General features: G+C 46.1%; 1 protein-coding gene across 1 annotated transcript in view; it reads right to left on the reverse strand.

Moving 5' to 3' along the window:
* shc3 (SHC (Src homology 2 domain containing) transforming protein 3) overlaps positions 1–16668 on the reverse strand; it is a 34958-nt gene extending 18290 nt beyond the window's left edge. The window contains exons 1-3 of the mRNA XM_066645888.1: positions 13823–16668; positions 4324–4394; positions 391–454 (exon numbers count right to left, since the gene is read on the reverse strand). Of these exons, the coding sequence (XP_066501985.1) occupies positions 391–454; positions 4324–4394; positions 13823–14449 (762 nt within the window). The 5' untranslated portion in view covers positions 14450–16668. The remainder of the gene's footprint in view (positions 1–390; positions 455–4323; positions 4395–13822) is intronic.

Here is a 16668-nt window from a genome sequence, read left to right on the forward strand (position 1 = left end):
GGAGGAAACCCACGCAGACACAGGGAGAACACACCACACTCCTCACAGACAGTCACCCGGAGGAAACCCACACAAACACAGGGAGAACACACCACACTCCTCACAGACAGTCACCTGAAGCGGAACTTGAACCCACAACCTCCAGGTCCCTGGAGCTGTGTGACTGTGACACTATGTGCTGGGCCACCGTGGAAATAACTAAAGTGCAACTGCAATGCTTTTCTGTTTCTTCTACAATATCTGCATCTATTTCTAAGTCTTAAATTATTTTGTTTTAACCTCACTGTGAGGAACTTGTGTTTAATCGATGCTATAAATAAATAAAATTATTATCTTTATTGCTATTGCTAGTTGTATGATGATGATAATGACGATTATATTAATAGTTACCTTTCGTTTACGCAGCGCTCCTTTGGTACCCGGTACAGCCTCACACACCAGACTGATGGCCTCCCTGAAAAGAGAGAGAGAGAGAGAGAGAGAGAGATGCAGTATGCAGTAACATTTGGAAATAAATTAGGATTAAAAGTGTAATTTGACAAAAGATTGTATAAATTTATATTAAAATGTATTACAATTATAAAAAATGTATTTTTAAAAAATCAAAGCAATAATAATCTGGTTCTAAAATCATGTAAAACTCAGTGACTACGTTTTATTGGTTTGTTATTAATGTTGGATGTTGGTGAAGGTGTAAAACACTGGTCTGAGGGTTTGCTGAAAGAAAATAAACACACACAGCAAGGCTCTGTTCACACTGCAGGGCAAATCAGGTTTACTTCTTAAATCTTATTTTTAGAAATTATACTGTCCACACGGCAAGGTACAAATGACCAAATCTGATTTATCTGTTCAGACTGTGGCTACGTTTCTGTCAGAGCAATGATGCAGGTGTGAGTTTACAGAGGGCGGGGAGGTTAGAAACGTCAGCAACCAATGACAATCCAATCAGTGTGAGACACTTCATTTCAATCGAATAAAGGCACAGATAAATATCATCTTAAAGCAACACTAGGTAGTATTTTTACCTTTAAATCACAGCTTCGGGACCATTGTGATGCTTTACTGAACCGGAAGAAAAGAGCCTCTGTATTTGCTACACCTTGTCCAGCACTGCAGAAACTGCACTATGTAAATTTGGATGAGCACAGGAAATGAATCCCCAACCTATCACTACCCCCCGCCCCCACAGGGCAGTGATATAAATGTAAAGTACACTCTGCAAAAGTATGGGCAGCCCAGGAGCAATAATACCAAATCTTACCTATTGTTCCTTTAAATGCCTTAATTGGTTTATTTCTGATCAGAGTCCAAAATATCTGTTCTGATAAAATCAGACAGGAAGTCGGATCACCTCCTTGATGTCTTGGGCTTGGAATAGGCTTTTAGAAATCCTGTTAATATGGTTTCACCTCTGAGTGTTCTGAATGGAGAGTTTTAAGTTGTGTGTGCGTGTGTGTGAGAGAGAGAGAGAGAGAGAGAGAGAGAGAGAGAGAGAGAGAGAAAGCAAGCTGAGTAGAGAACAGGAAGTCAGGTGGAAAAGTGAATGTGACATGCCATATTCGCTCTCACTCTCACTCTGTGTGTATGTGTGTGTGTGTGTGCGCGTGTGTGTGTGTGTGTTAGAGAGAGAGAGAGAGAGAGAGAGAGAGAAAATCAGCCCACACAAGTGTGTGCTCGATAAACAACCAGTGTCCACTGGGATCCATCCGGCCTTCTCCTCACTAATATTATGCAATGAGTCATCCACGCACATGGATGAGCTGGATTCACATTCCCCCTCCCTGCCCCACCCCCCTCCACTTCACCAAAAGGTAGCAGGCTCAATGAAAACACAGCTTTTTAATGCAAAACTAATAATGGTTGTATGCAAAAGTTTGGACACCCCAGGTGTCCCAGAACCCCAGAACCCAGGTTCTCTCCCCCTAGTGCACTAGTGTGTGTATGTGTTCCCTGCAAGGTGTGGGTAAAATTCACAGGCACGGTTTGTATAAAAATGTAAGTGAACTTCCTGTTTGTGAGGTGATTCCATCACTTTTGCCATCGGTAGCAGCGAGACAGCATTCTGTAACACACAGTGATGAGTGCCTTGTATTTTAGAGAAAAATAGGAATTAATACCACAGCGTATTTAGATTCACACCAGGTGTATTCAGGTGTTGTTCAGGACATTGGACACAATATAACAATAAGCTTGAACGTTATTTGAAAATGTAAAATACTGTGCAGAAGTCTTAGGCACCTAAGATAATGATATATATTTAAACTAATGCCTCCTCAGTGAGTGTGAGGCTTGTATAAAGTTATAATCACGGTAAATAGTACGGACCACGCCCGTAGAGGCTGATACAGGGAGGGGAACTCAGAAGTCTTTGGGGAGGAGTAACGAGTGGCTTATGAATGCGTATGAAGCTGGACCGCCCCCCTGTTGGATAAATGAATATGAGAAAAGGGTGGAGGTGGGAGCGAGTTTAAAACAGGAGGCTCGGTGGGTTTGATAATGGCCGAATACGGCTCTGAATATGGGGAATGACCCAGCGCGGAGGAGCGAGCTGACGTAGTGAAGCAGTCGAGTCGAGATCCATCTCCGGAACTAAATGAAGCGAGTTTGTCCGATGCAGAAATGACGTGAATTTGCGGGATATATAAATATATATATGGCTGAGGAGGAGGAGTCACACAGCTCCATGGACCTAGAGGTTGTGGGTTCGATTCCCGCTCCGGGTGACTGTCTGTGAGGAGTTTGGTGTGTTCTCCCTGTGTCTGCGTGGGTTTCCTCCGGGTGACTGTCTGTGAGGAGCTTGGTGTGTTCTCCCTGTGTCTGCGTGGGTTTCCTCCGGGTGACTGTCTGTGAGGAGTTTGGTGTGTTCTCCATGTGTCTGCGTGGGTTTCCTCCGGATGACTGTCTGTGAGGAGTTGGTGTGTTCTCCCTGTGTCCGCGTGGGTTTCCTCCGGGTGACTGTCTGTGAGGAGGTGACTGTCTGTGAGGAGTTGGTGTGTTCTCCCCGTGTCCGCGTGGGTTTCCTCCGGGTGACTGTCTGTGAGGAGGTGACTGTCTGTGAGGAGTTGGTGTGTTCTCCCCGTGTCCGCGTGGGTTTCCTCCGGGTGACTGTCTGTGAGGAGTGTGGTGTGTTCTCTCCGTGTCTGTGTGGGTTTCCTCCGGGTGACTGTCTGTGAGGAGTGTGGTGTGTTCTCTCTGTGTCTGTGTGGGTTTCCTCTGGGTGACTGTCTGTGAGGAGTGTGGTGTGTTCTCCCTGTGTCTGTGTGGGTTTCCTCCGGGTGACTGTCTGTGAGGAGTGTGGTGTGTTCTCTCTGTGTCTGTGTGGGTTTCCTCTGGGTGACTGTCTGTGAGGAGTGTGGTGTGTTCTCCCTGTGTCTGTGTGGGTTTCCTCCGGGTGACTGTCTGTGAGGAGTGTGGTGTGTTCTCCCTGTGTCCGCGTGGGTTTCCTCCGGGTGACTGTCTGTGAGGAGTGTGGTGTGTTCTCTCTGTGTCTGTGTGAGTTTCCTCCGGGTGCTCCAGTTTCCTCCCACAGTCCAAAAACACACGTTGCAGGTGAATTGGCGACTCAGAAGTGTCCGTAGATGTGTGTGTGTGTGTGTGTTGCCCTGTGAAGGACTGGCGCCCCCTCCAGGGTGTATTCCCGCCTTGTGCCCAATGATTCCAGGTAGGCTCTGGACCCACCACGACCCTGAACTGGATAAGGGTCACAGATAATGAATGAATGAATGAACTTATTAACCACTAAAACTAGGCACTGGATGATAACCTCAAATAATACAGACTCCACGAGGAGAGATTTGAAAAACGTTAAACACATTCACACACAGGATCACACTGGAGTAATGTGATTTGGTTTTATTCTAATGTTGGGCGTTATTTGTTTGTTTTTTGTTTGTTTTCAGCAAATAAACACTTACTGCTCAGAAAAATAACTTTTTAAATCTCAGTCTCTGGTGCCTAAACGTTTGCACTGTACTGTATGTATGTAATAACTAACATGAGAAATGATATTTCATACTACAACATACTACATAACTGTGCCTCCACATTTAACCCATCCATGGTACTGAACACATACCCCCGCCACACACCCACACCTAGAGAGATGGGCAGCCATCGCAGTGCCTGGGGAGCAGCTGGGGTTAAGTGCTTTGCTCAAAGGCACCTCAGTTGTGGATGCTGAGGGAGGAGACGGCAACTGCCAACTGACGGGACTGAAATGTTAGTAGAATAAGTCTGGACTTTAACGGCAGGTATCAACAACATTGTGACAGATAAGTCACTGTGAGTGAAGAGTGTTAGCTGATGATAGAAAAGTCCTACCTTGTTATTTGGGATCTTGTGGTGAAGTCGAGAGATCTCATGGAGCGAAGGACTTCTATGCAGCCCAAATACTGTAAATCAACAGAAGAGGAACAGGCTTAACACTGGCTTTCATTACATATAATATACCATATATCAGACGGCACGGTGGTGCAGTGTCACAGTCACAGAGCTCCAGGGACTTGGAGGTTGTGGGTTCGAGTCCTGCTCCGGGTGACTGTCTGTGAGGAGTGTGGTGTGTTCTCCCTGTGTCTGCGTGGGTTTCCTCCGGGCGACTGTCTGTGAGGAGTGTGGTGTGTTCTCCCTGTGTCTGCGTGGGTTTCCTCTGGGTGACTGTCTGTGAGGAGTGTGGTGTGTTCTCCCTGTGTCTGCATGGGTTTCCTCCGGGTGACTGTCTGTGAGAAGTGTGGTGTGTTCTCCCTGTGTCTGTGTGGGTTTCCTTCGGGTGACTGTCTGTGAGGAGTGTGGTGTGTTCTCTCTGTGTCTGCGTGGGTTTCCTTCGGGTGACTGTCTGTGAGGAGTGTGGTGTGTTCTCCCTGTGTCTGCGTGGATTTCCTTCGGGTGACTGTCTGTGAGGAGTGTGGTGTGTTCTCTCTGTGTCTGCGTGGGTTTCTTCCGGGTGACTGTCTGTGAGGAGTGTGGTGTGTTCTCTCTGTGTCTGCGTGGGTTTCCTTCGGGTGACTGTCTGTGAGGAATGTGGTGTGTTCTCTCTGTGTCTGCGTGGGTTTCCTCCGGGTGACTGTCTGTGAGGAGTGTGGTGTGTTCTCCCTGTGTCTGCATGGGTTTCCTGTGGGTGCTCTGGTTTCTTTGAAAAACACATTGTTAGGTGTATTGGCAACTCAAAAGTAATCATAGGGGTGTGTGTGTGTGTGTGTGTGTGTTGCCCTGCAAAGACTGGTGCCCCCTCCAGGGTGTGTTCCTGCCTTGCACCCAAGACACCACACTCCTCACAGACAGTCACTCGGAGCGGGACTGGAACCCACAACCTCCAGGACCCTGGAGATAAGACAGAGACACTACCTGCTGCACCACCGTGTCGCCCATGTTTAATATTATTTATATGAATTAAATATTATTTAGTTGTCATGCTTAAGACGAATTCAAAATGTATATGAGAAAGGAGGCCTTAACCATGCTTTGGTCCAAACATCAGATCTTTTGTGGACACCTGCCCATCGTGCTTTCTATTTGTAGTGTGGTCAGGGACTAATTTTCAGTCATTTGTTCTTGATCAGCCTTTCTCAACTGTGTCAGAGGTGGCGTCAAAAGTGTTCAGACGTTGCTGACATAGAAATAAACGTATCATGCAGCTATGACGCCTTTGAGATTAAACTCAGATACGTTTGACAATAAAGTCAGAATATTTGGGGGAAAAAGTATTATATTAAAAGAATATTTTGAGCATACATGTCTCAGCATCTAAAAATTCCTGATGAGAGATCCAGTCAGTGTTTCCCATCTGGGACGTTTGTGCACGTGTATCGATGGAGCAGGACGGTGAGTTTGCGTTGTGAGTGGGTACAGCGGACACGGCCGAAAATGCATTTCATTCTCAAGGAGATTATTCAGTAAAAACATCTGTTGATCTACTGTTGTCACAATTTTATTTTTAAAAAAGAATTTGTCAAGAATTATTACTCCTGGCTTTGTTTGTTTGTGTGTGTGTGTGTGTGTGTGTGTGTGTGTGTGTGTGTGTGTGTGTGTGTGTGTGTATTTTGGTTGTGAAAAGTGTTCCAAAATCAGAAGCGAAGAGAGATTCCAGAAGCAAAGACCTTATCGGTGGGAAAAAAACCCCAAGCAATGAAACCAAAGACTGGCAAAATGCAAATGAAAATAAGTTTCAAATATCAGCAAAAAGTAATAAAGTAACCATTTTTTCTGTTTTGTATTCACAATATATACAGGGGTTAGACAATGAAACTGAAACAGCTGTCATTGTAGTGTGGGAGGTGTCATGGCTAAATTGGAGCAGCCTGGTGGACAATCTTCATTAACTCCACACTGCACCAGTAAGACCATTTGCATCCAATGGTTCAAACATTGTGTCCTGAAGGCGGTGCCGTGTATCAGGACGACAATGCACCAATACACACAGCAAGACTGGTGAAAGACTGGTTTGATGAACATGAAAGTGAAGTTGAAGATCTCCCATGGCCTGCACAGTCACCAGATCTAAATATTATTGAGACACTTTGGGGTGTTTTGGAGGAGCGAGTCAGGAAACGTTTTCCTCCACCAGCATCACGTAGAGACCTGACCACTATCCTGCAAGAAGAATGGCTTCAAATCCCTCTGAGCACTGTGCAGGACTTGTGTATGTCATTCCCAAGACGAACTGCAAAAGGAGGCCCTACACCATACTAATAAATTACTGTGATCTAAAACCAGGTGTTTCACTTTCATTCTCCAAGCCCTGTACGTTCTGATATTGATTCTAAGAATTTTGCCATTTTGCGTTGGCCATGGTGATTTTGTGCTCATATACAGCTACTCTAGACTGCTGCACATTGCATAAATAACAGGTGATTTTCAGGATTAGGGAACGTATTTCTGGTTGATAATGTAAGCCTTTAATAGAGGGGCTCTAAGAGCTAGTGGCAAAGAAACTGAAGCCGGGGTTCTTGTTACAGTTAATATCAGTATTCAGGATATCTGGCAGGGAGTCATATATAGACTAGTACTGCAGCAGTGAGAGTTAGGAGAGCTGGAAGACTCAGGGTGAATCATTGGGCTGTGTTCACAAGGAAACAAGGCACATGAATCATTCACTCGTTCATTCATCTCATTGATACAGCGAGTGTTCAGGTTAGAGGGAGACGGGTCAGGTGAGTCACTGCTGTGTTCAGGTGACTCATGCAGCGGTGCTGTGCTGGTGTAAGAGCTGAGGTAAAGCAGACGTAGAGAGGGCACTGATTACATGTGTTACCGACTGGGTAGAAAATGTGTGTGAGCGTGTGTTACAAAAATCTAGAATGTGATTTAAAAGTACATGGATAACACGTGACATTGGGCAGGATGGTCATGCTGCAGGTGGTCTCGGGTTCCTGGGCTTGATCCTCGCCTCAGGTCAGTGACTGTGAGGGATATGGAGCGTACTGATGGGTTTCCTTAGCGTGGCCTAGCAGTCCAAACATACGTGTTGTTTGGTGAAAATCTGTGATGTGTGATTGGGTTTCTTCTTTGAAATGGGTCTGAAATGTCACAATCTATGTGCCTTAATGCATTATTTGGATCTTAGACATTCAGGTATTTTATTCTTTATGACTTTGCAAAAATATAGGGCCTTCTCTGCATCTGTCTACGGACATGAAACATTGCCTTCAACCCAGAAACCGTTGAAAGAAAGTAAATATTGTTTTATTTATATTCTAGTAGCACACATGACTAAGCATTCCTCACTGCTTCTGATGTCACATGCAGAGACAGACTCTCCAATCACAGCGGATCCGCTTTTTTGGACACTCAAAGATAACGAGAACACAGCGAAAACAGGTAAAAACCTGCACTGTTGTGCGCTCGTGTCGGTGTAAACAGTGAGCTCATTATCATTTAAAGGAACAGCTGAAAAAGGCTGTTCTGAACAGGGCTAGAACACTGCTGTGGGGTTTGATGCTTGTGGCGTTTTGACCAAAGCCGGGCACAGATGCTCCTTTAGAATGAGAACTGGAAAAGGAATGAATTTTCACCATTTACTGCAATGTTCTAAACTCAGTGCCCGAAAATATATAATGGAAAATAACTACGATATTTGGGGCGGCACGGTGCCACAGCAGGGAGTGTCGCAGTCACACAGCTCCAGGGGCCTGGAGGTTGTGGGTTCGATTCCCGCTCCGGGTGACTGTCTGTGAGGAGTGTGGTGTGTTCTCTCTGTGTCTGCGTGGGTTTCCTCCGGGTGACTGTCTGTGAGGAGTGTGGTGTGTTCTCTCTGTGGCTGTGTGGGTTTCCTCTGGGTGACTGTCTGTGAGGAGTGTGGTGTGTTCTCCCTGTGTCTGCGTGGGTTTCCTCCGGGTGACTGTCTGTGAGGAGTGTGGTGTGTTCTCCCTGTGTCTGCGTGGGTTTCCTCCGGGTGCTCCGGTTTCCTCCCACAGTCCAAAAACACACATTGGTCAGTAGACTCAAAAGTGTCCGTAGGTGTGTGTGTGTGTGTGTGTGTGTGTGTGTGTCGTCCTGTGAAGGACTGGTGCCCCCTCCAGGGTGTATTCCCTCCTTGTGCCCAATGATTCCAGGTAGGCTCTGGACCCACCGCAACCCTGAACTGGATAAGGGTTACAGATAATGAATGAATGAATGAATGAACTATGATACTCATCCTATGACTTCAGCTCATGCATTTGGCACTTTACAGATGCTTTTAAACAGTAGAGGACGCTGAGCATGAGGACGAGCAGGGGACTACTGTGGTAGAAGCTGAGCAGCTTCTTCAGCAGCTTTTTATTTTTAGCTGCATACAGAAAAGATTCTCATCGCTGGTGTAGTTTTTGATCTGATGTTTGTGATGTTTCTGTCATTATCTGAAAAACACTAAATTTGGTGTGAGTCAGAGGAAAGGGGCATTAAGTCAGATTAATAATAGATTTGTTTCTTGTTCTAAAATGTACTGTCGAGAACAACGTTATGCAGAAGCATCCTAGAGCTTCAAGGAGCTTCAGTAATCTTCCCTTTGCTGTGATAAAGGGTTTCTGCTCAGCACTGGCTTAGGGCTCGGGTGCCACTCAAGTTTAAATCTGAATATATCACAGTCAGTGTCCAGTCCCAGAGGTCACCACAGGCAGCATGTTCTGGGCAGTTATGTAACGTTAAAGGTGCCATTCGATATTGCGTTATTCAACCCACTAACTCGCCTCATCACTGCACCAGGCACATGGCACAGTCACCTCGAATATGTGATCTGACACACTGTTCTCAGTGTGTAATCCTCATGTTCTTTTTCTCACTCTCTCCTACATACATTTTGTGTGTTTGTATGTGTGTGTGTGGGGGGGGGGTAAATTTAATTGCCTGTGACATGTTATATCTGCTTTATAGATTGCCGTTAAACTGTAGCTGCTAAACTAGTGGGGAAATAGTCGCTGCAAACATTTTTTATTTTTGCACTTAACTTTTAAAATACAAAGCAAATATGGATATATATGACATAGTGTAGTATATAATATAATATATTTGACAGAACATTGTTTCACGTGTGTAACTCGAGTCATTTAGTTTCGTAGCACTGTCGCTAATGCAGTTAGCTGTCTCCTGAGTTTAGAGACATTTCCACCTTAAGTGACCTGAAACAGCAACAATATGTCAATATTACTGTTACTATAGAGAAGGAATAGAGCAATATCCTCATTTAAGTTTAAGTGCTTTTCAACGTTTGCAGTAATGTCTGTTGTCTAAAACAGCTCCAGATGCCTCTGCCATGAGCAGAGAGAGAGAGAGAGAGAGAGAGAAACAGAGATAGTGAGACACAGAGAGAGAGAAAGACAGAGTGAGAGAGACAGAGAGACACAGAGAGAGAGACACAGAGAGAGAGAGAGACAGAGAGAGTGAGACACAGAGAGAGAGACAGAGAGAGAGAGACACAGAGAGAGTGAGACACAGAGAGAGAGAAAGACAGAGTGAGAGACAGAGAGAGAGAGACAGAGAGACACAGAGAGAAAGAGACACACAGAGAGAGAAAGACAGAGTGAGAGACAGAGAGAGAGAAAGACAGAGTGAGAGACAGAGAGAGAGAGACAGAGTGAGAGACAGAGAGAGAGACACAGAGACACAGAGAGAGAGAGAGACACAGAGAGACAGAGAGTGAGACACAGAGAGAGAGAGACAGAGAGAGAGAGAGAGACACAGAGAGAGAGAGACACAGAGAGAGTGAGACACAGAGAGAGTGAGACACAGAGAGAAAGAGACACAGAGAGAGAGAGAGACACATAGGGAGAGAGAGAGACAGAGAGACACAGAGAGAGAGACAGAGAGAGAGAGGAGAGGGTGTGAAACTAGCATAGAGAAACTATGCTAGAGAGACTAGCATACTAGACCGAGCCCATATGTTTTTCATTCATAAACAGACACTGGGGCTTCGTAAACACATTAGACCACTTTCGAACACACAAACAGATGTGAGAGCATGCAAATGGTGAGGAAACACTGTTTTGTGACAATCGTGAACTACTCCAGAACCCAGAGAGACATTATTCCCTGTGAGTGTGAATGTTGTGTAGCTTTAAATAACATTTTAAGAGTACACATCTTTAAGAATGTCCCTGATACATTGATACACTGATATTTTTCTGTTATCTGCTCAGTACCCGTCTGATTTTTTTAATAATTTTGTCTGATGGGTGTCATATTCCACTGAAACTAATTATTTACATTATTACAAAAACATGGTGTCCCCATCCAGGGTGTGTCTCCACCATGCGCCCTTTGACTGAGGGTGGGCTCCGGACCCTGATCTGGATAAGGGTCACAGACAATGAATGAATAAATAATAAACAATATTTGTGTCAGTTAACAATTCATCTCACAGTATGTAAATTTTCCTAATTGCCACAAATTTCATGATTGTGATCAAAAATTACTTTTTATAACATGTAGGAGATGTTTCATCACCATGTGCTGCTCTCCAGTCTGTTTGCACAATAGAAACCTGTCGGATGTAATGAAGCCCCAGTCTGTAAATGAGTAAAAAAACATATTCTCTCAGTCCAGTATGCTAGGCTTTCTCTCTCTCTCTCTCTCTCTCTCTCTCTCTCTCTCTCTCTCTCTGCGCTCATGGCAGAGGCATCTGGGGGATTTTAGGAGCTTAGAGCAGCGTTTCCCCAGAATCATAGACGCAAACTATCATTCACTACACAGAATAAGAACCACAGATGACAGAAAAGGCGATGTGCTGCATAAACAATTCATCAGAGCACTTCCTAAACCTAAAGAAATTGATAGGTGTGGTAATACGCAGCAGGTGCTACACTGTTATGGATGTAGTCATGACAGATCATCACTAAAATTTAAAACATTGGTCAAAACACCACAAGGATCAAACCCCACAGCAGCGTTCTCAGCCCTGTTCAGAATGCCCGCTTTCAGCGCCTATCCATTGGAATGTTAATGAGCGGCTCTCTGTTCACCCCCGACCCGTGCGAGGAGCAGGAGCTTTGGATTTTAGCCGTTTTCGCTAGGTTCTCTTTCTTCTCCGTTCTCGTTTTCTTCGTTTTTACTCAGTGCACGAGACGTGGTTTATAATCTCTAATCAAGCCAGTCATTAAGAGGAGCTTAAAAAAACCCCACAACATCTCCATTAAAAGTAGAATTTCCCAGAAATTCCTCATATTCTGTTCAGTTCTTAGTATAAAACTATACTATTTTTCTAAATCAATTAAAATTAAGTCACTTAGGCTACGAAGAATAAATGATCAGGCTACGCTCTCACACAGTGAGAACCGGACAGTATTTCCAGCATGTTTTGGCCTAATGCACTGTGTGTGAAAGTGTGTCAAAAACAGCGTCCGGTCGAATTCAGTCACTGTCCTTTTAGTGCAGCGTAGCGTGACGTGACACACACACGGGTCTTCATTAAAAATGAGGTCATTGACAACACACACATTTAAGTCAATATTTAAATACAAGAGTAAGCATGGAAAAGAGACTTTAGTTGTGCCTCACACACACACACACACACACACACACACACACAAGCCCTGGCTCCTTCGTATGCAGTAGAATGCAAAAAACATTAAGACTGACTTTATATTTAATTAGAGATGCAACTCTTTTGAAACTCAAAAAATAAAAATCCTACTTCCTCTTTCTACTACTCACGGACTCTTTCACTCACTCACTCACTCTCACTCACTCACTCATTCACTCACTGACTCATTCACTCACTGACTCATTCACTCACTGACTCATTCACTCACTCACTCATTCACTCACTCACTCACTCATTCATTCACTCACTCACTCATTCACTCACTCATTCATTCACTCACTCTTTCACTCACTCACTCATTCACTCACTCACTCATTCACTCACTCACTCACTCAATCACTCTTTCACTCACTCACTCGCTCACTCTTTCACTCACTCGCTCACTCATTCACTCACTCACCCACTCTTTCACTCACTCACTCATTCACTCACTCACTCACTCTTTCACTCACTCACTCACTCTTTCACTCTCTCTCTTCCTGTGTGTGTGTGTGTGTGTGTGTGTGTGTGTGGAGGGTACTGAGTTCTGAGGCTGTAGCACTGGGTGATTCACACTGGAAAAAAAAGCAACAAGGGTATGAAGCATGAATCATCCTGTAGAAATCGAAGTCACCTTTACCTCAATGCATTTCTAATCACACATTGCATGATGAACTGATGAAGCCAGAAGGACAGCGCAGTGCAGGATCGTCTACAGCATGTCTAAAATATGTTTATCTCTGCTGTGCTTCCAGCAGAAGTGCAATATAGGGACGTCTAACACTAAAATGTAACATTAACGAGTTGTGTACTAATAGAAGTAATATCATCTATGGAAGCTATGCCAATTAAAATAATAACGCGAGGGCACAGATCACACTGACGGCTGCTGATTCCTTTCTTTGAGTTTCTGTTAAAAACAAACAGGCATAAATAATACGAGGCCTATATAACGTTGGTCAACATTGTTCAGAACTGACTTAAAGATATCCCCAGGTAAGAAGAACACAAAACCCATAAATCTGGAGTGATTAACATTTCTGCTACAGCTTTAGAAAATGACAACAAATCCCTTTTTCTTCAAATTCATTACGTACGTACGACCACAACTGTGATTTATGAACGTCCCTGGTGTGAAAGCAACTCCGCAACCTCAACTCTGGTCGCCGTGGTTACAATATTTGCATCCCGTTTCCGCTTGATGAGATAAACTTGGTGTTCGTTTGAATAGATCAGCGCTAGCGGTAAAAATAGTCTGTCACATGGACAACCTGGCCGCACAGTGCCCGTGCTGCACATATGACAGAGAGAGAGAGGGAGGGAGAGAGAGAGAGAGAGAGAGAGAGAGAGAGAGAGTCAGCTAATAGCACATGGAGACAGTGATGGCAGAGAAACAAAGCTCAAAGCTGAGCCTGATGTTTGTCTTCAGTACACACAAACACACACGCCGTGAAACGACGGTGAAGCACAGTGCCACGGTTTCAGCAAACCTCACAGGCTGATGCGTTCTAGCCAGTGTCGTCTTTGTTATTCCACCTCCACCACATACTTTTGCCTGCAAGAGCCGGTGCTTTTCCACTGAACACCTTTTTCCCCATCGCCTGCATTATTTAACGCCAGTTCCAAAGCCCTCCCCATTCTCCACTCTCCTGCTGAATCAAACCAAGCCAGATGCCTGCTGCCGTTATTCCTCTGTTTCTTGCAAAATGCCAACAACTGAAGGTTAGACGAGGGGTTGACAGAGAAATATGAAACCGAAAATAAACAAGGAGGTGGGGTGGGGATTTACGGACGACTAAAAGAGGAGTAGAGAGAACAGAACACCCTCACCTTCACGACGTACGTCACTCCTGGTCCGGATATCTTTTCGCTGGAGTGCAGCCATCCTCGAGAGGGCTTATTCACCAGCCCTGCGCATCCTCCACCGCTGGCAGCAGCACCCAGGTTCCAGTCCTCTCCACCGCCTCCAGTCGGAGCCTCGTCCATTCTGCCCTTCTTCCCGGCGGAGCTCATGGAGCCTGGCTCCTGCTGTCCAGAAGCGCACGAGCTGCCCCCAGCGGCGGCCAGAACGAGGCCGGATGATCCAGGGCTGCCCGAAGCCCCCCCTCCTGCTCCCCCTCCTCCTCCCCCCTGGAGCTTGGACACTGCCAGGTCCTTGACAGCAGATGGGAGGCCCTTGATGCCCAGAAGGCCTCCACCAGAGTTGGCAAACTTGAGGCCAGAGACCTTGTTGATGAGGGTGCAGAGGGTGGTGCCTGAGTCCTCGTTGGTCGGCGCCGTCGGCTCGGGGGGCATCACTTCGGCCGGCGGCGCATACGCAGGGGTCTGGTGTCCGGCCGGTGGCGGCGGTGGAGCGGCCGACACTTTGGTGGCGTTCATGGAGAGGCCGTGGAGCAGCTCGTCGACGGACGTCACCGACTCATTCCTGAAGCGGTTGTATTTGGTGCGGTGAAGCATGCCCCTCTGCCTGCCCTGCCTACTTACGTACGCACGGCCAAGCTGACCACTGTCCACTCTTCCAACATGCTGGGACCTCAAAGGAAAAGCCCCACGGACGACCTACAAGGCTTTACTGTGACTGCGGAAGCGAGTGCGCCCTCCGCCTGCTGATCCTCGGCTCGGAACCAGTGGCTGAAGCAGTGTTGTGACCACGACGGTCGGCTGCCACTGCTGTTGCTGCTGCTGTGAAGACAAACAAACGAACGCTACAAAAATCCTACACACCACGCCACCCCGGGGGCCGAAAATACAACGCACAATCCATAGAGGCTCAGACAGAAGCAGGTGGGGGTGAAACAGAAGTAGGGGGTGGGATACACAAAAACGGGAAGCGGAAAGTGGGGAGATGCTCCTCTTCGGCGATGGAGGTCCAGCGATAGAGAAGAAAAGAGGAGCTTTATGAAGGAGATGTCTCCCTCTCTCCCCGCAGCCTGGCGGATCTGTGCACACGCATGACTCACTCGCAGAGAGAGAGAGAGAGAGAGAGAGAGAGAGAGAGAGAGAGAGAGAGAGAGAAACCTTCTCAACAAAAGACTCACTCAACACCGCAGATCACTTCCTGTTGCAGAAAAAAAATAAAAAAAGCCTCCCACTTACAGCACACTAGAACCTCAAATTTCTCAAAAATTCTCAAATTTCCTCCCAACAATATTTTATCATCCGCAGGAATGTTTCAGCATTTAATTCACTCCAAGAAGAAAAAGGAATGAATAAAGATGCTCAAAGATAATCGATAATCCAACGTAAAGCACGTACTGTGTGTTGGGTTTGAGTCTAAATCCATGGAGACCTGGTCTCCTCCACAACAACTGATCAGAAACGATAACACCAGGCAGAAGAGGAGCACCAACAAACGCATGAATGGAAATAATGTAACATACCAGCTAATGGCCGTCACACGCCATGATCACAGGAAAAAGACAACGTGCCTCAAACGATGACATTAGACCACGCTGTAACAAGCGCCAGGGCCGAGACCTCCGTTTCTTTGTCCACAGGAGAGAATCAAAGTTAAACCACTCTCCATGATGACGACTAATTTTCCAGACACCTCACAGAACGACAAAGCTCACTGGCTCTGCGCTGCCTCCATCAGAAGCAGAGCTCTCATTGATAAAAATAATAGGATCCGACAGCATGGGAAAAGCCAGCCTTGCAGATAAAACACAGCCCCTGAAACCTTACCTAAAAACAAACGCATAAATAACCTGAACCACGTCCATCTGCCTCATTCTCCACTGCGCCTATATCACTGCGTTCTCCATGGTGACCAGCCGGGATCGGGATTATTCTGGAAACCGCAACATAAAGCTGAAGACATTTCTTTGTTTAACAGTTCGTCGTGTCCGGTTGCCTCTACATACTGAAAGACAGCAGACAGACACTGTTCAAACACACTGTTCTGCTGTTAAAGGCGAATAAGAGCAGGCTATTGTGTTGTATTCTCCTGCTCAATTATTAATCATCACACCAACAGCACAACACTAAGAAGAGATCTGGCATCTGAATGGAATGGCATAACAAATCAGACGGTCCGATCTATCGGTGTCTCATTAAGACGCAGCTAGCGGTGTGAAGCGCACAGCGTTAGTCCGGGAGAAACAGACAGTGAGAGAGAGAGAGAGAGAGAGAGAGAGAGAGAGAGAAAACGCCATTCATGTAAAATTGTCCACAGGAGTGTGCACCAGGAGACCGTCCGTCATTCATAAGCTTCTTCTCTCTTCTGCTCTCATTGCTGCAGCATTCGCACTGCAGTCCCTACCAATGTCTTGCCTTCCTGCAAATCAAAAAAAAAGGAAAAGGACAGAGAGAGAGAGAGAGAGAGAGAGAGAGAGAGAGAGAGGCAGGCAAATAGAGGCAGCACGTTTCTGTTCTCCAGAGACAACAGGGGAAAGAAAAAAAAAAGGAGGGACCAGTTCTGCCCCTCAAAGCTGCTGCGGATGGAGAGAGCAAAGATTCAGGCCGGAGAAAAGGATGCTGAAAAAGCAGGAGATGGCCAAATCGGACTGGGTCCGGCTGTGAATGGGGCAGCAGGCGAGCACGGCCTCGATTCTGTGAATGGAGGCAGGCCTCTTCTCCTTCTGCAAGGCAAAATCCCTCAGGATGCAACCCAGCCGGCCAATCAGAGCCGGGCAGGATGACTCATTCAGGGTAGGCAGGCTGAATAGTGGGACGAA

Source organism: Hoplias malabaricus, chromosome 15 (assembly GCF_029633855.1).
Source record: "Hoplias malabaricus isolate fHopMal1 chromosome 15, fHopMal1.hap1, whole genome shotgun sequence".
NCBI lineage: Eukaryota > Metazoa > Chordata > Actinopteri > Characiformes > Erythrinidae > Hoplias > Hoplias malabaricus.